This window comes from Schistocerca gregaria, chromosome 10 (genome assembly GCF_023897955.1).
Source record: "Schistocerca gregaria isolate iqSchGreg1 chromosome 10, iqSchGreg1.2, whole genome shotgun sequence".
Lineage (NCBI taxonomy): Eukaryota > Metazoa > Arthropoda > Insecta > Orthoptera > Acrididae > Schistocerca > Schistocerca gregaria.
The window spans coordinates 201,002,912-201,027,049 of NC_064929.1; the positions used below are offsets into that span (position 1 = coordinate 201,002,912).

Here is a 24,138-nt window from a genome sequence, read left to right on the forward strand (position 1 = left end):
GCACTGAAGATAAGAACAAATAGCTGAAATCTATCTACAATAAACAAATTAGAAACCTTCATTATCTTAAATCTTATTAATATGGTTGTGGAGCACACTGTTCCTGATTGAAACAAACCTGAGTAATTAGATGTATTTTCAACTTTTTGTATCTAGTGGGTACCTATAAGTACATGAGAATGAAATATGCTGAATCTCCATCTGTCACAACAAAAAACCTACACAAGATATGATGTAAAGTGAAAATATTCACTACATATCAATCAAAAGTCAACTTGATGAGAAGTTAAAACAATGATATGAGGAGAGGTTACAAGACTCACTTTTTTCCAGCCATTGTCCATTTTATGCGTATGGACTTAAGGGTGTTCCTCTTGGCATTTAGAAAGCATCTCAGATCGTCCATATCAACAACTGTGGATCTCAAGTCAACCTCGGCCAGTTGCGGGCACCCGTCCCCCAAGGGTCGCAGTACGGGAGTGCTTTTTGTGAAGCGTAGGACCACATTCAGCACACGGAGGTGCTGCAGATGAGACACTGCCTCCGAAAATTTCTCCGACTTCAGCAGTTCACTGGGTATCCTCAGCGTATGTATTCTGGAGCACTTCTCGACCAAATTCTTCAGCACCTGCAACCGGACAACAATTTCCCTACTAAACAAGCATTTCCAAACAGAGGAATGAGAAACCTTCAGAGGAAAGAAGTGCCTGTACTAGTCATTTAAGCAGATGTTTTCTGGCTGTTCTGATGCTCGTAACTAGTGTCCCGCAATAAGAGTTCCAAAATAGCATTGCAGATGGATCACTGCAGCAAAGAAAGGTAAATCAGTATTAGTGGTGAATAAAAGACATGCACCCACCTCATCCACAGCCACCAAACTGACTACTTGCCACGTAAGAGACGGGCTGGTATTCACTGTCAACAGGTTTCAGTCTCATCTGTCACAACTGGTCCAACCACCCTGGTTCTTTTCCAATCCGTGCAAATACTCTGTCTGAATGAACTGCAGTTCAAGACAAGCTAACTTAGCCTTGCTTCCTTGTTAACTATGTGCCCTCCCACTAACCGTACACACATCAGAGCAAAATTTTTACTGGGAAAAAAATATTCTGTAATGGAGCAGAATGGAAATATACTTATTTAGGAAAGAGGTTTCCACAATGATAGTAATCACTGGAAAATGTGTTTAGCATCTGGATCACTGAGTATCAAATCTGACAACTGGGGTAACAATAGCATATGTCTATGGTCCCAAGGCGATATAATAAAATGAAGTTTCTAAGTCGATGCAATCAAAAGATCCAGCCACTTACGTTCGATATTTTGATACTTGCAAACTCACTCATCAAAATCTATAGGGTCTTCCCGTTCACCTGGAATTGTGACATTTAGCAAGAAGCAAGGTTTCACAGTACCAGTATATGGAAAAAACCAAAACTGTTAATTTATAGGTATATCAAGTGAACAATTTTTTTTCATCATTTGTTATGTGACGTCTCTCTGACCATCTGTCTGTTAAGATGCCTTTTTCTCAGGAATGGATAGAGGTATTAGGCTGAAATTTATGTAACATGCTAAGGTCTATGAACCCTCAGTGATGTAAAAAGAAAAAAAAAATAATAAAGATTTTATGTCAATGCAATCAAACGATATGGCCATTCATGTCACATATTTTGATACTTGCATGCTCACCCCTTAAAACCTATAGGGTTGACTTAGAATTTTGTTGATAAGCAAGGTTTCACAGTGCAAGTAAAGGAAGAAAAAACAGAAAATTCTTATTTGTTAATTACATCACTCAAAAAGAGATTTTTTTGTCTTAAAATTAAAACGTTCCTGAAAGTCTTGAAATTCCTGGGATCAATATCTTTCCAGTATTAATGTCGAGAACAGGCAAAACTTGTAGAGATCCTCAATCCTCGTGTTGGATCAACTGTCTTCATACATAATTACGTTTGTACAGAACCCTCATAGTACGAGTCCTACTCACACCTGACCAGTTTACATTACAATTAGGATTTAGAGGTTGTAACAACTGCAAATAATAAGGAGGCAGCGGGAAGTGACTCCTTAAGTCTCCACACAGATCACACTGGAATTGCTGATTCACGACTAGCCTCCCAAACTGATTTCTTGTGGCTTGTGCGAAAGACTCTCGCTCATTCAAGAGGTTCTTCAGTCACTCTTGGTCATTCCATACTCTTTCCTTTGTGCACAAGTATACAAACAAAACTGTTTGAGTTGCACTTTCATTTGATGTATTATTTATAACTGTATGTTGAATGTAATAAATGCTACAAAACATTAATTTTCAAACAACCTGTATCAAATTAATGAAACTTCAAAGAGATTTTCTACAGTAAAATAATAGAGCATAAAACATTCACCAACATTCTGATTGATTATTCAAAGATTTGCAACTAATTACTGTCAATAATTACATGTAATTATAAGTCTAATATTCTGAAAAGTTATTTGTGAAAATGTTGTCTTTGGTGGCACTGAAGATAAATCAGTGTCTTTTACAATTAAAGACACAAATACTATCTTTTCGCAAGTATCCAGACACCTATATACAATACGGAATTGATGACTAGATTTCATGTGTGGTGGACCCTCGGACTGTCACCACCCTCTTGTAGCCCAACAATTGATCTATTAACTCTGAAGTAAATTAATAATTTTCACAGCACTTTGCACACTTAGTGATACACTGTGGAGAGAGGTAGGAACAGTGGAATTTGAATAAACAATTTTCATAATACTCATCTTTTAATAGTCCTTCGTTGTTGAAAGTTATAGGCTCGTATTCCATTCTGAAATGCAATTTTTTATACTTATCTAAAGGATGCTGGGCTTCATATTGTTAAATAATATGAACACTGGTGGACTTTATGTTGTTGAATACATATACTTTGTCATTTCACTTCAAAATACAAATTAACATTAGCCACCATGCTAACACAACACACACAACTTGTAGTCCATCCTCAGGCTTCAAACTCATACTTTGTATGGGTGCTGATGACTGTGCAGTTGAGCCCCCCACAAATCAATCATCATCATCATCATCATCATCATCATCATCATCTTTATTTGAATATTTATTCTGTCTTCTTTGGTGAAAGAATTTTGGAAACATGTATTTAGAAACTCTGCTTTAGCAGCACTTTTATCATTTTTGGAGACAGAGTTTTGGTGTGGAAACTGTTATAAGCATCTCACATTGAAGACCATTCTAAATTTTGAGCTTCTGTAAAAGATCACCAGTCTTGGGGATTGTCTCTGTTCTGTGACTGGATTCATGATTTCCTATCAGAGGTGTCTCAGTTCATAGTAACTGACAGAAAGTCAATGAGTTAAACAGAAGTGATTCCTGGCATTCCCCAAGGAAGTGTTATAGGACTTCTGCTGTTCATTATCTATATAAATGATTTAGGAGACAATATGAGCAGTCATCTTAGATTGTTCACAGATGATGCTGTATTTACCACTAATACCTTTATTTGCTGGAGTGATCCATTTTCAATGCTATTTTGGAACTTGTAAAGTCATTAGAAGAGTAAAACCAATTGCAAAACAATTTACATAAGATATCTGTATGGTGTGAAAATAGGAAATTGAGCCTAAATAATGAAAAGTGTGAGGTCATCCAACATGAGTGCTGAAATGGGTCCATTAAACTTTGTTTCCACAATGAATGAATAAAACCTAAAGGCTTAAAGTCAACTAAATACTTAGGAGATACAATTACAAACAACTTAAATGGGAAAGAAAACACAGAACATGTTGTGGGGAAGACTGAATTTTATTAGCAGAATGGTTAAAAGATGCAACAGATTTACTAAAGACATTGCCTGCACTACGCCTGTCAGTCCTTTTTTGGAGTACTGCTGTGTGGTGTGGGATACTTACCAGATAGTTTAACAGGGTACATCGAGAAAGTTCAAAAAAAAAAAAAAGAGCAGCACATTTTATATTATTGAGAGAAAGAAGATTAGTGTCACGACACAATACAGGATTTGGGGTACACATCATTAAAACAGGCATTTGTCATTGCGGTGGGATCTCCTCACAAAATTTCAATCATCAACTTTCTCCTCCAAATGCAAAAATATTTTTTTGACACTGACCTTCATAGAAAGAAGTGATTGTCATAATAGAATAAGGGAAATCAGAGTTTGCATGGAAAGGTATAGGTGTTCTTTTTTTGGGCTGTTTGAGAGTAGAATAATTGAGAATTAGTTTGAAAGTAGTTCAACAACCCTCTAGCAGTCACTTGAATGTGATCTGCAGAATAGCCGTGTATATACAGTGTGGTCCATTGATCGTGACGGGGCCAAATATCTCAAGAAATAAGCATCAAAAGAAAAAACTACAAAGAACGAAACATGTCTTGCTTGAAGGAGGAAACCAGATAGCGCTACAGTTGGGCCGCTAGATGGAGCTGCCATAGGTCAAATGGATATCAATTGGTTTTTTTAAAATAGGAATTCCCATTTTTTATCACATATTCGTGTAGTAAGTAAAGAAATATTAATGTTTTAGTTGGACCACTTTTTTCACTTTGTGATAGATGATGCTGTAATAGTCACAAACATATGGCTCGCAATTTTAGATGAACAGTCGGTAACAGGTAGATTTTTAAATTAAAATACAGAACGTAGGTATGTCTGAACATTTTATTTCGGTTGTTCCAATGTGATACATGTAACTTTGTGAACTTATCATTTCTGAGAATGCATGCTGTGACAGCGTGATTACCTGTAAATACCACATTAATGCAATAAATGCTTAAAATGATGTTCGTCAACCTCAGTGCATTTGGCAATACGTGTAATGACATTCCTCTCAACAGTGCATTGACATGCATTGACCCATGTTGTCAGGCATTGTCGGTGGATCATGATAGCAAATATCCTTCAACTTTCAACACAGAAAGAAATCCAGGGACGTCATATCAGGTGAACATGCAGGCCATGGTAAGGTGCTTCAACGACCAATCCACCTGTCATGAAATATGCTATTCAATACCACTTCAAATGAACGCGAGCTATGTGCCAGACATCCATCATGTTGGAAGTACATTGCCATTCTGTGGCTAAGCCATGTCTCCACAGTATCCTTTCTTTCAGGAGTGCTAGTTCTGCAAGGTTCGCAGAAGAGCTTCTGTTAAGTTTGGAAAGTAGGAGACGGATACTGGCAGAAGTAAAGCTGTGAGTACCGGACGTGATTCGTGCTTCGGTAGCTCAGTTGGTAGAGCACTTGCCCGCGAAAGGCAAAGGTCCCGAGTTCGAGTCTCGGTCGGGCACACAGTTTTAATCTGCCAGGAAGTTTCATCTTGTAATAACATTGGTAGAACATTACATAGGAAATCAGCATACATTGCACCATTTAGATTGCCATCAATAAAATGGGAGCCAATTATCGTTCATCCTATAATGCTGCACCATACATTAAACAGCCAAGGTTGCTGATCTTCCATTTGTCGCAGCCATCGTGGATGTTCCATTGCCCAATAGTACATATTATGCTGGTTTGTGTTACCGCTGTTGGTGAATGATGCTTCGTCGCTACACAGAACACTTGCAAAAAATTGTCATCATCCCGTAATTTCACTTGTGCCCAGTGGCAGAACTGTACATAACATTCAAAGTCATTGCCATGCAATTCTTGGTGCATAGAAATATGGTACGCGTGCAATCGATGTTGATGTAGCATTCTCAACACCAACGTTTTTAAGATTCCCAATTCTCGTGCAATTTGTCTGCAACAGCAGCTAAACCACCTACTTGGGAATCATCATTTGTTTCAGGTCGTGGTTGATGTTTCACATGTGGCTGAACACTTCCTGCTTTCTTAAATAACGTAACTATCCAGCAAACGGTCCAGACACTTGGATGCACACTGGACTTGCATTCGAGAGGACGACAGTTCAGTCCCATCTCCAGCCATCCTGATTTAGGTTTTCCGTGATTTCCCTAAATCGTTTCAGGCAAATGCCGGGATGGTTCCTTTGAAAGGGCATGGCCGATTTCCTTCCCAATCCTTCCCTAACCCGAGCTTGCGCTCCGTCTCTAATGACCTCAAAACACTAACCACCACCACCACCACCACCACCACCACCACCACCACACTTGGATGGTGTTGTCCAGGATAGTGAGCAGCATACATAGCACACGCCCATTGGGCATTTTGATCACAATAGCCATACATCAACTCAATATCGACCTTTTCCGCAATTGGTAAATGGTCCATTTTAACACAGGTAATGTATCACGAAGTAAATACCATCCACACTGGCGGAATGTCACGTGACACCATGTACTTATACGTTTGTGACTATTACAGCTCCATCTATCACAAAGTGAAAAAAGTGGTCAAACTAAAACATTCATATTTCTTTATGTACTACACGAATAAAAAATGGGGGTTCCTATTTTAAAAAAAAACACAGTTGATATCCAATTGACCTATGGCAGCGCCATCTAGCGGGCCAACCATAGCGCCATTTGGTTTCCCCCTTCAACCTAGACAAGTTTTGTTCTTTGTAGTTTTTTCGTTTGATGCTTATTTCGTAAGATATTTGGGCCAGTCACTGTCAACGGACCACCCTGTATATATAGATAAAGTTCCATGTGGCAGCATATTTTGTACAGGCAGCATCAAATGTGTGGATGTTGTGCTTTCGTGTTGAATTATCTCTCTCTGGGATCCCAAGTCTGTAAAACGTCTGTCAGGAAGACAACTATTCAGAATTGGTGTCTTCTGTGAAGCCTCCTCAAATTCTGATCTGGTGCACAAATCTCTACCGTACTAACATAAACCAGCTTAACTGGAAGACACAGGACTTCAAAAATAGACTGTTTTTACCAGAAGTGTTGGTTACTTATTTTCTGCCCAATCAAGCTTGGCCCACCATTTCATCAAAATTTTGTGTATGTGTCACCAACAGAAGTACAATATAAGAAAATATCCATTAAGGTAAGGCAGGTAAGTTCACAGATTGCAGTGCCACCAATGTGGGCCGAATGGCAGCAGCAACCGGGCACATCCACTTTAACACAGGATTCACTTTCACCCGGAGCTCGGTCAGCTGACATTTCAGCGAGTTCTTGTCATTTATGACTTTGTGAATGTTGTACATTTTGCTTAACTTGGCAAGAGTGCATAAGTCTGTGGCATTTTTCTGTAAGATTAATAAACACAACAGCTACACATAACAGAGACTTCAGTCATCAATAATACAGCTTGCTTCAGTATTTACAACAGTTTGCCAACACTGGAGTAGCCCTGCAATTCCACGACTGTAGAAATCATACGGTTCGAGCTGAAGAACTAGTCAAGGCATGTTTGGAGTGCATGTTCATCCAGTAAGGAAGTTTCTTGAAGGTTGTTCATTAGAGAGCAAAAAAGTTGAAAATCTGGGGATGCGAGATCAGATGAATAAGGTGCGTGAGGAATGACTTCCCAACCCAACTCCTGTATAGTGTTCTTTGTCAGTCTGGCAGAATACAGGCGGGTGTTACCATGGAGTAACATCACTTCATGCATTCTCCCTGGTTGCTGTTCTCAAATTGCATCTGAAAGACATCACTGTTGCTGGCAGTATCAGCAGTGATGGTTACAACTTGGGGAAGTGATTCATAGGACACCCCACCATCACTGCTCCACCACGTGTGTAACATTATCTTTTGTGGAGTGCACAGGTCTTTGTATGAGGAGTTGCTGCTCCGTTTGGGCTCAACCATTCCTTTCTTTTTCTTTTATTAGCAAAAGGCCTCCATTTCTCATCAACAGTAACAGTAGAGGATAGCAATGGTAAGTGTTGTTTATGAGCCAATTGATGACGAGAAAGCAGAGATGCACATATGGCCACCCACAGAGCTTTGTGATTTTGGCTTGGAGCATGTAGTACCCTTACACCCTATTTTTGAACATTCCCCATTGCATGCAAATGTCAAATGGCAGTGGAATAATCACAGTACACAACATTTGCCTGTTCTCAAGTACACTGATGTAGATAATTGTAGACCTTCATCAAACCTCATATGTCTATACGAATGTGGAGAGTCACTAATGTCGGAATGATACTCTTTAAAACTAGAAAACCATTTTCCTGTCATGCTCTCTCCATTGGTATTATTCCTGTACACAGTGCTAACATTTCTGTCAGCCTCCACTACTGTCACCCCTCTACTGAAGTCAGATGAAAGAATATTTTGGAAATGTTCTGATTTCTTCACTTGACACTCCATGTTTCAGCATCCACCACTCCATTCAGTGTCTCCAAATGACAAAATGTAAACTCAAATAACTACAGTGAAGTAAAATAAAAAATGACATTCGATAAATAAACCGATAGCAACCAAATTCCCAAAACACAAAACAAAAACACAAAGAACTTATGGATTAGCCTAATACAAAGTATGCCAGTGTTCTTTCATTGGTAACATCTGCCTTTTGGGACTACATATGGTCGTAGGTATGTTTTGTTTCCTGCTGTGCAGAGCACAGGAACTACAGGCGTACATGCTCAAATTGTTTAACAGTTACCAGTTTCAAAAGCAAATACAGTGGAAACAGAACCAGTAGATATTGTTAAATATTGCAACTTTAAGTCTATAAACACTGGAGCTTAGACACCTGTTCCACTGTCTCTTGCCTCACTCTGCCAAAGACCAAATTTTTGGCAGAAAATTATAGCTCTAACAGAAGCTCGGTACAAAAAATCTTATATCTCCTAAGAATAAGGCTCAGGGTGTGAATGAACGCACTGTGTAACCATTGGTGGGTTTAGTTACTTACAGATATTTAGAAGAAAAAAAGGTGATAACCTCCAGTATGAAGAGCAATACACTAATCCAAATAAAGTAACACTTACAGAGTAGCTCAGTTTTTGGGTGACATGCATCTGCAGCTCCGAGAGCTTCTGGCAATTGTTGTAGAGAGCACGGAAGACACGGGACGTGGCACCGCGCCGCATGCACACAATTCGCAGGTTTGGGGTGTCGCAGAATGTCTGTATTGCCTCCCGGTCAGTCATGCCACCCTTACAGCTGTCCGAATCTATTGCACTCGAGTCTCTGTAACAGAAATACACTAATGGAAAAAAATCGCAACACCAAAAAGTAATAAATGTAAATGTAAATGTCATGTGACTAGAGGCTCCCGTCGGGTAGACCGTTTGCCGGATGCAAGTCTTTCGATTTGAAGCCACTTCAGCACCTTGTGCGTCGATGGGGATGAAATGACGATGGCGATGCAACACCCAGTCTCGCCCCGAGTGGAGAAAATCTCCAACCCAGCCGGAAATTGAGCCCGAGCCCTTAGGACTGACATTCTGTCACACTGACCACTCGGCTACTGGGGAGCGGGCACCAAAAAGTAATTAATGTAGAGTAATGAAAGTTTGCAAATACATTGGTTTAGATGACATATTTAAGTGATTAACATTGCAAGATCACAGGTTAATTTGAGTACAAGATAAGCCACTGCAAATGTGAAATGCTGGTACATTAATAACTAGTGTAACCACCAGAATATTGAGAATGCAAGCATGCAAACATGCATGTTTGTGCTGTACTGGTGCCAGGTGTCAGTTTGTGGAATGGATTTCTACATCTGTTACACCTGGTCTGTCAATACAGGGACAGTTAATGCCAGTTGTGGACGACACTATCTGACGATGCCCTTACGTCTTCTAACGGAGACAGATCTGACGATCGAGTGTGTCGAAGCGACGTGTTGCCACTCTGTAGAGCACGTAGGTCTAGAACAGTGGTATGAGAGTGAGTGTTATCCTGTTGGAAAACGTCCCCTGGAACGAATGGCAGCACAACAGGTTGAATCACCAGACTGAAATGCAAATTTGCAGTCAGTGTATAAGACAGCTACGAGAATGCACTTGCTGTCTTACACAATCGCACTCCGGTCCGTAACTCCAGCTGCAGCTACAGTGTATCTAGAATAGACACAGGTTGGTCGTAGGCCCTCTACTGGCCCCCTCCTAATGGACACACAGCCACTACTGGCACCAAGGCATAACCAGCTTTCAGAAACAACAATAGATTAGATTAGATTAGATTAATACTTGTTCCATAGATCATGAATACGACACTTCGTAATGATGTGGAACGTGTCAGGTTAATAAAAGATGTCTGTACAAGAAATTACATTACACAAAATATTGCATCACACTAATGATTAAGTTTTTTTTTTTTTTTTTACTTAGTTTATATCTAAAAATTCAGCCAATGAGTAGAAGGAGTTGTCATCTAGAAATTCTTTTAATTTATTTTTAAATGTTAGTTGGCTATCTGTCAGGCTTTTGATGCTGTTTGGTAGGTGCCCAAAGACTTTTGTGGCAGCATAATTTACCCCGTTCTGTGCCAAAGTCAGATTTAACCCTGCATAGTGAAGATCATCCTTTCTCCTGGTGTTATAGGTATGCACACTGCTATTACTTTTGAATTGGGTTGGATTATTATCAACAAATTTCATAATGGAATATATATATTGTGAGGTTTCTGTGAGGATCCCTAGATCCTTAAATAGATGTCTGCAGGATGACTGTGGGTGGGCTCTAGCAATTATTCTGATTACACAATTTTGTGCAATGAATACTTTTCTACTCAACGATGAATTACCCCAGAATATGATGCCATACGAAAGCAGTGAATGAAAGTAGGCATAGTAAGCTAATTTACTGAGATTCTTATCACCAAAATTTGCAATAACCCTAATAGCATACGTAGCTGAACTCAGACGTTTCAGCAGACCATCAATATGTTGCTTCCAGTTTAACCTCTCGTCAATGGACACACCTAAAATTTTGAAAATTCTACCTTAGCTACAGACTTCTGTTCAAATTCTATATTTATTACTGGCATTGTGCCATTTACTGTACAGAACTGTATATACTGTGTTTTATCAAAATTTAAAGAGAGTCCGTTTGCTGAGAACCACTTAATAATTTTGTGAAAAACATCATTTACAATTACATCACTTAGTTCTTGGTTTTTGGATGTTATTACTATACTTGTATCATCAGCAAAAAGAACTAACTTTGCATCTTCATCAATGTGGAATGGTAAGTCATTAATGTATATCAAGAACAGTAAAGGACCTAAGACCGAACCCTGTGGGACCCCATGCTTGATAGCACCCCAGTTTGAGGAATCAGCTGTTGTTTTAACATTACACGAACCACTTATTTCAACTTTCTGCATTCTTCCAGTTAAGTATGAATTAAACCATTTGTGCACTGCCCCACTCAAACCATAATGATTTAGCTTATCTAAAAGAATTCCATGATTTACACAATCAAAGGCCTTTGAGAGATCACAAAAAATACCAATGGGTATGTCCGGTTATTCAGAGCATTTAATATTTGATCCGTGAAAGCATATATAGCATTTTCTGTTGAAAAGCCTTTCTGAAAACCAAACTGAAACCAAACTGACATTTTGTTAGTACTTTATTTTTACAAATATGGGAGGCTACTCTTGAATACATTACTTTCTCAAAAATTTTTGATAGAGCTGTCAGAAGAGAGATTGGGCGGTAGTTGTTGACATCCGACGTATCCCCCTTTTTATGCAATGGTTTTACAATGGCATATTTCAGTCTATCAGGGAAAACACCCTGCTCCAAAGAGCTATTACATACGTGGCTGAGAATCCTACTTATCTGTGGGGAACAAGCTTTAAGTACTTTGCTGGAAATGCCATCAATTCCGTAAGAGCTTTTACTTTTCAGTGAGTTTATTATTTTACTGATTTCAGAGGAAGAGGTTGGTGGAATTACAGTTGTTTCAAACTGCGCAGGTATGGCCTCTTCTATTAATAGCCTTGCCTCTTCTAGTGAAGATCTAGATCCTATTTTCTCCACAACATTTAAAAAATGATTATTCAAAATATTTTCAATTTCTGATTGTTTGTTAGTGCACTTGTCATTCAGTTTTATTGCACTAAAGTCTTCCTGTGCTCTTGGTTGCCCTGTTTCCCTTTCAATAATATTCCAAATTGCTTTAATTTTATTATCAGAGTTACTGATCTCAGACATGATACACATGCTTCTGGACTTTTTAATAACTTTTCTTAGTACCGCACAATAGTTTTTATAATATTGAACAATTTCGGGGTCAGTACTCCCTCTTGCTGTTAGATACAGTTCTCTTTTACGGTTGCAAGATATTCTTATTCCTTTAGTTAGCCAAGGTTTTTTATATGTTTTCTTGGAATTATGTTTAACTATTTTCTTGGGAAAACAATTTTCAAATACCCTTAAAAATGTATTGTGAAATAAGTTATATTTCAAGTTTGCATCGGGTTCCTTATACACTTCATCCCAGTCTAGCTGCTGTAGGCTTTCCCTAAAGTTTGCAATATTTATATTGTTAATTGAACGCACTGCTTTGAAAGTCTGATTTATTATACTGCATGGAGCTATGTCATGTACTGTAACAAGCTGTGCACTATGATCTGAAAGACCATTCTCAACAGGATAAGCATTTATGTCCTTAAACTTATCTTGGTCTATAAAAAAGTTATCTATCAATGTACTGCTGTTCTTTGTTATCCGAGTAGGAAAATCAATGACGGAGCTCAAATTGAAAGAACTGAGTAATACTAAAAGGTCATTCTTCCTATTACACTCTTTCAGGGAATCAACATTGAAATCCCCACAAATGATAATTTGCTTCCCCCTGTCTGACAGATAGCACAACAAAGCATCCAAGTTTTCTAGAAATAGCTGGAAATTCCCTGAGGGGGACCTATACACTGTTACAATTATGAAAGTGCCATCATTTAGTTTAAGTTCAGTGGCACATGCTTCCATATGTTGCTCTACACAAAATTTTTTAGTTTCTAAATTTTTTGCACTGTGGAAGCTTTTGACATATATGGCAACTCCTCCTCTCATCATATTATCGCCATCCTGCTCTCACAGGGTTCAGTGGAATGCACGCCATAGGGTGTCTGACTTGGACCTGTCCTTCAAGTAACCTATTTGTAACAGTAACACATAGTGCCAACTGCTGCTGCAGATGCAGTACAACGCACCAGAGCCGTACGCCTAAAATGACAGTCTTTCCTCTCAGTAGTGGCCATCCGGAGCTGAGTCTTTTCGCAACTGTACATTCTCGTGACCACCACTGCCAGCAATCCTATACAACGGCCACATTCCTGCTGAGCCTTTTTGCAGTATCAGAGAAGGAACACCGGGCTTCTCGTAGCCCTATTACACTACCTTGTTCGAACACAGTGGGGTGTCAATAATGATGTTGTGGCGCCGATGATGTCGACACCAGCATCAATATACATTTGTCTCTAGACTCCGGGCACCGTCTTTGGACGCTAAGCTAAGATTATCTTTGCTCTCTTCCGCCATGACTAGTTCTCTGTAAGTCTTGCTTGTGTAAAGAGGTGAATAAATGAACTACTGTTAAAAAGGTGTTGTTTGGTGTAACTGACCCGAACATCCACCTCAATGTCTTTGTCACCTTAAAGGTATTCTTGACTAGCATCGACTCACCTCACCACTCCAAAGGAACTAACACTCGTGACCATTACAGTGTGTATTTACAGCAAATATGATACACATCCTCAAGATGTTGCAACTAGTGCCACTCTTAGATGACTGGTGCAAAATTTGAAAGGACACGATCTTTCCAATGTGGAAATATGCCTACCAACATTTTTCTATGTCATGCAACTCCTTCTTGGTGTTGCAGTTCTTTTCTGTCGGCTCATTCTTCAATAGCATCTCAGACATGCAAAAGAGACAGTCTGTAGTAGCCAAAATTTTTGTCACAAATTAAGCCAGAAGCAAATGGATAAACAAAAACTAAATGATAATAAACATGCACACATAAATGTTGGAGCAAGACCAACATTAACTTCCAAAATCACTGGTTTCTTGACACCACAGAAATGAAAGGCTTGTAGGAAAGAGAATTAAACACATCCAATACTCACACAATTAACAGGCTACATTAAAATTTAAGTTACAAATAAAATAGCAAAAGTGTCTTAAGATTTTTACAGAAGACAGCAAAAATGAAAATAGACATGTGGAGTGAAGCAGTGAGCTAAGTTATGCTAATCAGTCCTATCTTCAACCACTTTCTACCTCTGTCTACACACCTTTTTATTGTTTTCATGTTTCATTATTTTAACTTTCTATCACTATATTTTGCAGCTACTCAGAGTAACCAACTGACTCACCGTGTGGATCTCTGCGACAGAGTATGCCGTATCTTGATTTTATTTATTTACTTACTTCATTCTTATTTAGAGCCTGACAATCAGGTTATTGTAGCTGGAATAAGCAGCAGAAATCAGAAGACTTGGATGACAAAGGATATGAAGGTGTCACATACTTGAAAGTATCACAGTCATCTAATAGCTGGAGCAATGTTGATGCAAATGACAAAACAAATCAAGTATAAAAAGAAACAAGATATCTCACTCCATTTCCTGGAGTAGCAATAAGACAAAAAGGCACAAAGAACAATGTTGTTGTGTGTTTATAGATTTTCCCCATGACTAAGCTGTTCAAAGGTCTCTAGGAAAATCACTGTTGACAGTACTGCTCCATACAGTGCATGAAGACGAAGGGGAGGAGTTGGGGCATTACAAGGATGGACCAGGTGAAGAATAACACAATAAGAGAGATTATGGGAGCCAGCAATAACTGTCTCAACAGAAACAAAATAACTATTAGGGTTGGCCATCTAGAAAGGCTACATGACCACAAGTGGGCAAAATTAATTTGGAAACACAGTGCACAAAAAAGGAAAAGGAAACGTGAGTACTATCTTGCAATATGGGGCGATGGGGACTAGAGGCCTTCAGGAAGGAGTCTGGCTACACAAAAAAACTGGGAAATTGGAAGCAAGAAATGAGAGGATCAGTAAATGATACTAATAGTAATTTAACAATGGAAAACCCAGGATGGAATGTAACAATATTCTGAAAAGGATAGTTGCTACTAACCATATAGAAGAGATGCTGAGTTGCAGATAGGCACAACAAAACAACTGTCAGAGAGTAAACTTTGGGCCAGCAAGGCCTTAATCAGAGACAGTTGACTGAAAGCTCATTTTCCAGCAGCTTTCTGTTGTGCCTATCTGTGACTCAGCACCTCTGCTATATGACAAGTAGCAACTAATGGTGATTTATTTCATGTCAGAAAAAAACATTTCACAAATTTCAGTATTCAGGTGTATCTAAAGAACATCCTCTTTTCCTACTCAGTAACATTAACACAGATTCATTCAGATTTGCACACTGTCCTAAGCTTTAGTAGCATAATTAAATGTTAATATTTGTCATGTTCACCGAATAATTTTTCTAAATTCACATTTATCTTCTGTATCTCTTCAAACATGATGAGATAATAGATTAGTTTTGATTTATAATATAGTTTTTACAATTCTAGGTGTTTGTATTCCATTTAATAACATAGACCTACAAATAAAAAAAGTAATGAAATATCTTCGAACTCAGTGCTGAATGCAATTTTAGGTGTTTATATTCCATTTAATAACAAAGGCCTACAAATCAAAAAAAGTACTGAGATATCTTTGAACTTAGTGCTGAATGCAATTTTAGATTTCGCGGTAAGTGCTTGTTCTTGAAAGCATGTTGTTTGCATCTTTTTAAAATCTGTTACTCTTTCAATCCTGAATTTAATGTTCTTTATTATAATGCATACTTTATTAATGATTATATGACTTTTTTGTAAAAAGAGAGCTACAATTACTTGGTAAATAAGCTTTTTGTCTTCGGTGAATGACAGGGCTTTATTTTTTCTTTCTTATCTGAGATGACCACAGCTATTTTCCTGACCATATATGGTTTGAACTACCACCTACAAATGATTGTTGTCTTCTATTCTACAGGAAGAGAATTAACTCCAGTGCTACTTGTTTTGTTTTAGTCCTGTTGTAGTCCAATAAATCTTACCAATCTCGACAGCAGAGAGATTCTAACCTGTAGTAAATTTATCCAAATTTATCCATGCAGTGGATTCTTGTTATCTTTATGTACTTAGTGAATTCCAATTTTTAAACATATTTGAAGGTGTTAACAACAAGAAGATCCCAGCCCGTACCTCCATATTCACAAAGAGGTCCCAATACTGTGAATTTAAAGTGTGTGACACTATGTCATAGCTACCATTCTGGTTGGTATTATTGTTGGGCACAACCTACTGGCTGTATCATATTCTTCAACACTTCCAGGTTTTCGACACACACACACACACACACACACACACACACACACACACACACACACGTGCGGTAGAGAGAGAACACACCTCAGTTGTAACAGAAAACAGATCTCACTGTAAACTTCACAATTTTTTATAAACACATGTATCTTATTTTGTCCCAGTCTGGTGAACAGTAGTTGCTGGAATTGGGCAGAAACATATTTAAGGTGCACAGTCAGCCCCTGACTTTTTAGAATTTTCTAAAAGTCCATCAGGATAAAAATGAGGATAAGAAAAATGAATGGGTAGATGCACACACATATAAAAGGACAGAAGGGAAAAGAAAGAAACACTCGCACTTTCTCTTTGTAAATGTTTCTTAACTCTGTGAAGTGCACACATCATTGCAACCTACCACATATGTACAAACGGCATTCAAAAAGTTTTGCACAGTCGTCTCTAATTTTTTTTTATTTTTTGCAGGAGGAGAATGAAATTTTTTGTGAACATACTTGGAACATTTAGCTATAAGTTGGTATATAAAAGTATTTTCTTTATAATACAGGGAAACATTCTACATGGGAAAAATATTTCGCCAAAGCTTGAAATTTGTGTGTGTGTGTGTGTTTGTGTGTTTTTTGTCGCTATCAACATACCAACACTTTATGTTTGGTAAGTTACAGCATCTGTGTTTTTAGATATAAAGTATTTTCTTTTATGTGCAGTTGAGCCATAATGGACCATGAAGTAGATGTCAGGTTGCGACAATAGTCAGTGATGCAGTTCCTCTTCAAGACTGGCGATGACTCTGCCACATCAATTCACAGAAAGTTGCTCCCTGTTTATGGGATGGACACAGTGGATCACAGCAGTATCCAGCAGTGGTTGCAGAGGCTTAAAGATGACGATTTCTCCCTACTGAACTATCAATGATGCGGTAGACCACTGACGGCAGTGAGTGATGTGAATAAGGATAGCATTGATCAAATAATCCAAAAAGACAGATGTGTCATGACACGACAGCTTGCTGAAATGACTCGTTTGTCATTGGGTAGTGTGGTATCAGATTATTGACAAGAGAAATGGAAATGAAAAGGAAGAATGTGTGTGAGGGTCTCATGAAGACCTTTACTGAAGAGTGAAAACAGTGTTTTGATGGCGTCATTACCCAGAATGAAACATGGTTGTTTTGTCTGAACCTGAGTGCAAAACCCAACCCATGGAGTGGCATCATCCGGGTTCCCCTCGGAAGAAGAAAGCAAGACTTTCACAAACAGCAGGCCGAAAGGTGGTGGCTTCCTTCTTCTGGGATCAGTGTGGTGTCATTTTCATTGACTTTTTGGAACATGGCTCCACAATTAACCATGACTGTTGCTGTTTTTCACTGGACAAGTTGTGATGTGCCATCAAGACCCACAGAGCACAGCTTCAGGGTCAGCTCATCAGACTACACCATGACAATGCCAAACCCCATACAGCCATTAGACGCAAGAGAAAATCAGGAAAATGGGTTGGAAAATTGTCCCTCATCCTCCCTACAGTCTGGATTTGGCTCCATTATATTCCCTGTGTCAAGCGATGGTGTGAAAGTCAATCCCCAGAATTTTACCAAAGGGCATTTGGATCATGGAAAGAACATTGAGCCAGATACTTCACAGCTGATGCAGGCTACATTGAGTAAGCTCAATGTATAGCTAAATGCTCCAAGTACAGTCGTCTCCATACATGCCATGCATGTCCCTGTGAATTTCGCTTGGTTTATGCCCTCTGGCTGACAAATATCTAACTACAATTTGTTGCTCTTCACAAGGGCATCATGATTGTTTTGTAGCTCAGGCTTCTTTCATTACAGCTGCACACGAAAACAAAATACCCTCCATTGCGCAAACTTCAAACTATATCATCATGAAAGTTCAACACTCCAGCTGCAGTACCGGGAGAGGAAAAAAAGTATTGTGTCATTTTCCGATTCTTCTCCTAGATATTTTATTGTGGTGTTTTTAATCCATTTTAAAACTGTGGTGTTTTTAATCCATTTTAAAACTAGAATATTGCAATGATCTGAAGTGAGCTGACAATACTTTCAGATCCAAAGATTACCACATTCAAGGTAAAATATATGAAATAAAGTATGACCCCACTATGTATCTTTAATGCAGAACGAGTGCACAACTCACATTTTATATATTAGTACATTTCTTACCTAATATGGTACTCCTTGTCAGCCCACAACTCCAAATCTTGGGATAGCCTTCTCCAACGAGAGCACACTTTCTGTACCACATCTACGAGTTCACTGAAAGACATGTAAGAGAAGATCTTTATCAGAATCTCATCTGGTAAGTCATCAATGCTTGGACACCAGGTGTCATGCACTGCATCAGAAACTGCAATTTCCAACTGCTGAGTATTCAAATTAGTAGCTGATATATCTGAATGGGAATGTGTGTGCCCAACATTTTGCGGAGCAGAATTGGCAGTCGGAGGTGGTGGTCCAGGTGGTGAACAGTTCCGACACACTTCAACATCTTCACCAGCCATATAGCACCCACCACTACGCTCAGGTTGTGAAGCCATTTTTCTGCTGTCTGCCTTCAGATGCCTTGCAGTTGGAAGATTCTGGTGATGAAGTTGTCAGAGATTCTTGCAGGCACTGAAACAAACAAAGAAAACAGTGAATATATATATATATATATCTCTCTCTACACACACACACACACACACACACACACACACACACACACACACACACACACACACACACACACACACACACACACACTTATTAATGCCTTCAAACCCTTTAAAATATATGACACACAGTAGGGAAAACAGGGCTTTTGATCATGGATGTAGGTATCATTATGGAACACACAATGTCTAATAATAAGATTGTCATGCCAACTCACATTCTTACCATCACTTTACAATCTAACCCAGGCTTCAGGCTACACTACTGATCAGTCTGTGACCACAAACTCCATTTAACAAGCAAATTATCAGCTTTCAACCTAATCTATCCCTCTCCTACACTACACTTCCATTTATTACTGCTACTTCGACACGATTGTTCCCTTTGATGGATGAGCACCATCACCAGACATGTAAAGATCTAGTAAACAAAAAGTTCTAAGCCACCACCCACAAGAATTGAATAACATTTGGTATGGCAGAGAGCTTATGCAAAGCCTATAAGCCAGGAGAAGCTGTGAGGGCAGATCATGGGTCATGCTCAGATAACTCAGTCGGTAGAACACTTTCACTTGAAAGGCAACAGTCGAGTCCTGGTCTGGCACACTGTTTTAATCTACAGTAAGTTTCAACTTCAGTGAACAACATACTAGTATTACAAATAAACATAAGACCAACATCTACAACTGAAAAATACAATCAAAAATATCTCAGTTGTCATTTACATAACATAAGGCATTGCACTTCAAAGCACCACATACACATGCAAATGAAAAAAGAAAAACATGAAAATATTTCACTCCAACATTAAATTGAAACTAACGGGAAAACAATCGGAAGTAGGAGGGGGTTAAGGTAGGAACAAGCTACATATATGCCAATAGAAAAAGACCATCACCACCCCAAAACAAACGACATCCATCAAATCAAACAAAGAAACTCCCAACATATAACATACCACCTCAAATGCAAAAACCACAGGAATCTAACATTTCACTTGACTTACGTAGCTGCAGCGGAGCCCTCGATACCAAAAAACCAACAAATACAGATTCAGAAATGTGGAACAGGAAAATTCTCTTCACAAATATAGCTCAAAAGAAGCTCTCGACATCAAAGAACCAACACACACAAATTTGAAACACACAATCTCAAAATCCCATTCACTTAACCAGTTCAAGTGAAACCCTCGATACTCACAGCCCAAACACAAATCAATAATCTGAGTACAACAAACTTCACACAACCTACATAGCATGCAAGCAACTTCAGGGTCAACACATGTTGTCATCCAAAGTATCACATAACAAATAGCTTGTAAACTTACTGGTCATATCTATCCCTAACAAAAAATCATAAAAACTAAATTTCATTTCACATGAGAAAAACCGAATTAATCGTGCCTAACAAAAATGCCAAATGCGTAAACCACAGATATCAATAGATTATAACGAACCACTGGAAACTAAGCACCCACATTCAAATCCACATTACCACAATGATTACAAAGATGCAAATAAACCCAATACCACATATTACACAAACAATTCTGCACATCAACATCCACCAGAAGAATGAGCTACCAAATACACCACCCATGTCTACAAACACAAACCAACTGAAAAACCACCAGTCACATCACACACCATGACACCTGGCTAAAGTTTATAATGGACTGCCTGCAGGCTGATGTTGGCAACACCTATGCATGTATGATTAAGAATGAATGTGATATTACTTTTGACATTAAAATTACCATTACATCATGCGTCAAAGCAGATGATTGGAACCTAACACTTCCAATGACCCCCAATTGCTGGGTTCTTCACGGGACCCAATGTTTCTACATTAGTCAACTTGGAGCTTTGAGTGTAGATGATTCACCCCCTCATCTTATCCCTCATTTTGTATTCACAGGGCAGTTATATACTGTGCACGGAGTTTATGTACCTACATGTTTATTTTTTTTTTAAACTAATGCTGTAATAATTAATCTTTGATCAGTAATTTTTTTTTCCAAGTATGTTGTATGTGAATATGTTGTTACAAAAATCACAGCAATGGTTTCTTATTTCCATACTCAAAAGCGAAGTAGGAAAAAATTATGCTTCTTCAGTTTCCTTAGAAACGCACCAGTCATACCAACTATGATCAACTGAAGCTCCTCAGTTACGTTTTGCTGTGACCACTGCAGCTTAGAAGTTAGGTCTCTAAGCAGGGCTGAAACAAGATAATAAAAGAGAGAGGGGAAGCACAAGTGGAATTGTGTAATATATGTGGCACACAAACCGCGCATTGCAGTACATTTCTGCCCCCCCCCCCCCCTCCCCTTTTACAGATGAAAACAGTATTCGCTGTAAAAACAGGTGTCTCATAAAGGAAAATTGGCTCTTCATCAGGACTTTTTTTTTACAAAACATTTACGGTGACACTGCTTCAACAGCAAATTGTATGGTCTTCTGCCCACTGTGAAATTTTTGTCGCAATTGTTTCCCAACAGATCTCTTGCAGTCCAATAAACAGGCCTCAAATAGAGTCAGTGTCTCTTAAAGACGTTACTTCTTAAGCATATTTGTGTAATATTTACTGAGAGTAATTCTTGCGCTGCGAGTACCGGTTAGAATCAGCTGTAACTTAAATACTTACTTGTTAGCATTGTCCGTACTGATGGATGTCAAGAATGGCATGCAGAAACTGACTTGTTCCACACCTGCGAGAATCATCTCATTTTTGGATCTCTGGAATGAAAATTGAATCTAATCTAATCTAATCACAAACGTAGCTCCGACACGCCACCTCTTACGTGTTAGTGCGTAGGAGTTAAGTGTTTGCATACTATGTGAACGTCACTGTGTCCCGCAGTTTATCAGGCCTTCAGCTGAAACGCAGCTGTCAACTTAGTTCCACGCCGGCCGCCAGAAGCGCTTTGTTTCCGCGAGTAACAAGTGAGTTGCGATAGTAAAAATAGTTCCGGGCGCGGCCGCCAGGGCCACCATCGTCAGTCACGCGCTGGCCGCAGTTGAGAGTAGGTGTGCTATTGCCGCCGCTCCACTGAGATGAGTTCGTGGATGCGTCCTGGCGCGCTGGTCCCGAAGAACGAGGTGAAGGATCGCCGATCGGTTGAGCATGCTCCCGAACGTGCATCATCGGAACACCCGAGTGCAGCGGCAGGAGACGATGTGAGAGCGACAGTCCGTCCTCAGGCAGAGCCTGCTCCACCAAAGGCAGCGCCTGTCCCGACCACTGCAGAGACCGCACCTTCCACAGAGGTTCGTCCGACAACGACGACGTGCTGGTGCATAACCCAGCACTTGGCACGCTACCAGCTGGAGAGAGGGAGCGTCGCAAGACCGCCAACGTGCTGTCGCGCCTTGGAGGCGAGCGGGACAAAACGTCTGCTTCGGCGCAAACGGGTGTCCTTAAAAAGACACCCAAGAAGAACAATTTGTCTCATCTACAGGCCGCAAGAAGAGCGCCATTGCCGACAAAAGCGTGGCAGGACTCGCATGGACCACCGTTTCACCTAAGTGAACGGCAACGCCAGCTGCAACCCCTTCCCCACGGCCTATAACCACAGCCAACCGCTCCAACGCGCTGACGGAAGACGAGGTGCCAGTGCAGCCACCACCAGAACAGGAGAGGAGTGCTACCGCTTCCCAAGTAGACTACCTTGCACAAGAAGAAGCACCTAACTCCCGCCCAACAACAACATCATCATCATCGTGTCGGTCGAAGACAAGGTCGCTTCCCATAGTCCTACAAGTGAAGGAGGACTACCGAGGATTCCTGCAGCTCCTCAATGAGTGGAATTCCTCTGATTACACAGTGAAGACAGCAGGAGACAACCTGGTGCGACTGCAAGTCGCAAATTCTGCGGATTACCGGACTGTGACGGCCGAGGCATCAGTAAGGCCGATGTTACTATCAAATTTCTTTGTCCAATATCTTTGTCAAATGTCTTTCTCGAAGAAATTTGATGGTGTAATAGGGAACTTTGTCAAATGTCATCAAATATTTGATCAAATCTAGGGCCTCGCTGTAGATTTGATCAAAGAAGTTGCTTGTCTTCTGTTCACTGCAATGTGACATGTTACCACATGGAGCGCTAGCATCGCTGCAGGGTTCTGTCATCTGTAGTGTTTTTATAAACATTGCTTGTAAATATAGTTGGTGTGTACCGACAACTGCAAAATTAATAGAGATGTGCAAAGCTGATGAAGCGCTTTACAACGTGAGGCTCCCTGAATACAAAAACAGATTAAGAAGATTGGAGACTTCACCTGACCTAACCATACCTAACTCTCGCCTGTAGCAAGGACTCAGTGTGTTACAGTGGGCCTGTCTTCTGCAGATATAGCAGTTGTTGAGTTAATATTGTTTTTTGTGATATGAGGATACACTTCACTGAGCACATGCAGAAATATATGCTCATCCAGTCTTAAATAATTCGTGTACGACTTGACATCCTCCACTATAAGCTCACGTAACAAGTTTTGTTGAATGCTTTTATCGTGTCGTCGTAAAACCCACGGCTTCACCCTGGTATGTTTCATTGTTTTCCCCCCCATTTCTCTTCCATATGCGCACACAGTGCAATTGTGGTACACGCAACTGTTGCGGTTGATAACAAGTTGTTGTCAGCCATCTTGAACTCTAACGAAAAATATGATGACAGTGTAATACGCCTTTTAGCGCCACATCGAAGATCTTTGTCAAATATATTTGATCACATCTTTGATCAAATCTTTGACAAAGAAATTTGATAGTGTAATACTGGCCTAAGAGCAATCTACAGGGTACTCGCACGCCTCACATCCAGAAAAACTGCTGTAGATTGTATTCAAGGGCTTCCCCAAGGCGGTGGGCCCTGAATTCCTAAAGAAGGCACTGTCTGACACGAAATTTGGCGCGCGCAATGTGACGCGCATCAAATCACATCTCACACACACAGAGACGCCACAGTTGCTGATCCTCACCACCAATAAGCCTGACAACAGGCAACTCTCCTGATTGAAGCGGGTCACCAACACGAAAGTAACAGTGGAAGCACTGAAGCAGACAAAAGGGATAGTGCAATGCTTCCACTGCCAAAGGACGGGGCACATGGCTCGGCATTGCTCCTTTCCGGATGTATGCGTAAAATGCGACGAAAACCAAGTGGGTGTGTTCTGCCCGTACTTGAAGAAGAACACTCCAAAGTGCGTAAACTGTGGCAGTCCTCAC

General features: G+C 39.8%; 1 protein-coding gene across 5 annotated transcripts in view; it reads right to left on the bottom strand.

Moving 5' to 3' along the window:
* Positions 1-22,171, bottom strand: part of LOC126293632 (F-box/LRR-repeat protein fbxl-1-like) — a 72,361-nt gene extending 50,190 nt beyond the window's left edge. For 3 of the 5 annotated variants that reach the window (XR_007552327.1, XR_007552326.1, XM_049986909.1), the window contains exons 1-4: positions 21,562-21,968; positions 18,428-18,877; positions 8,885-9,086; positions 324-628 (exon numbers count right to left, since the gene is read on the bottom strand). Coding sequence is in view for 3 of the 5 variants with exons in the window: in XM_049986909.1 (XP_049842866.1) it covers positions 324-628; positions 8,885-9,086; positions 18,428-18,801 (881 nt within the window). In the remaining 2 variants the exon portion in view is untranslated. Of the gene's footprint in view, positions 1-323; positions 629-8,884; positions 9,087-18,427; positions 18,878-21,561 lie in introns of all 5 variants that reach the window. The other 2 variants (XM_049986907.1, XM_049986908.1) reach the window with 2 other exon arrangements.
* Positions 22,172-24,138: the final 1,967 nt, after the last annotated feature.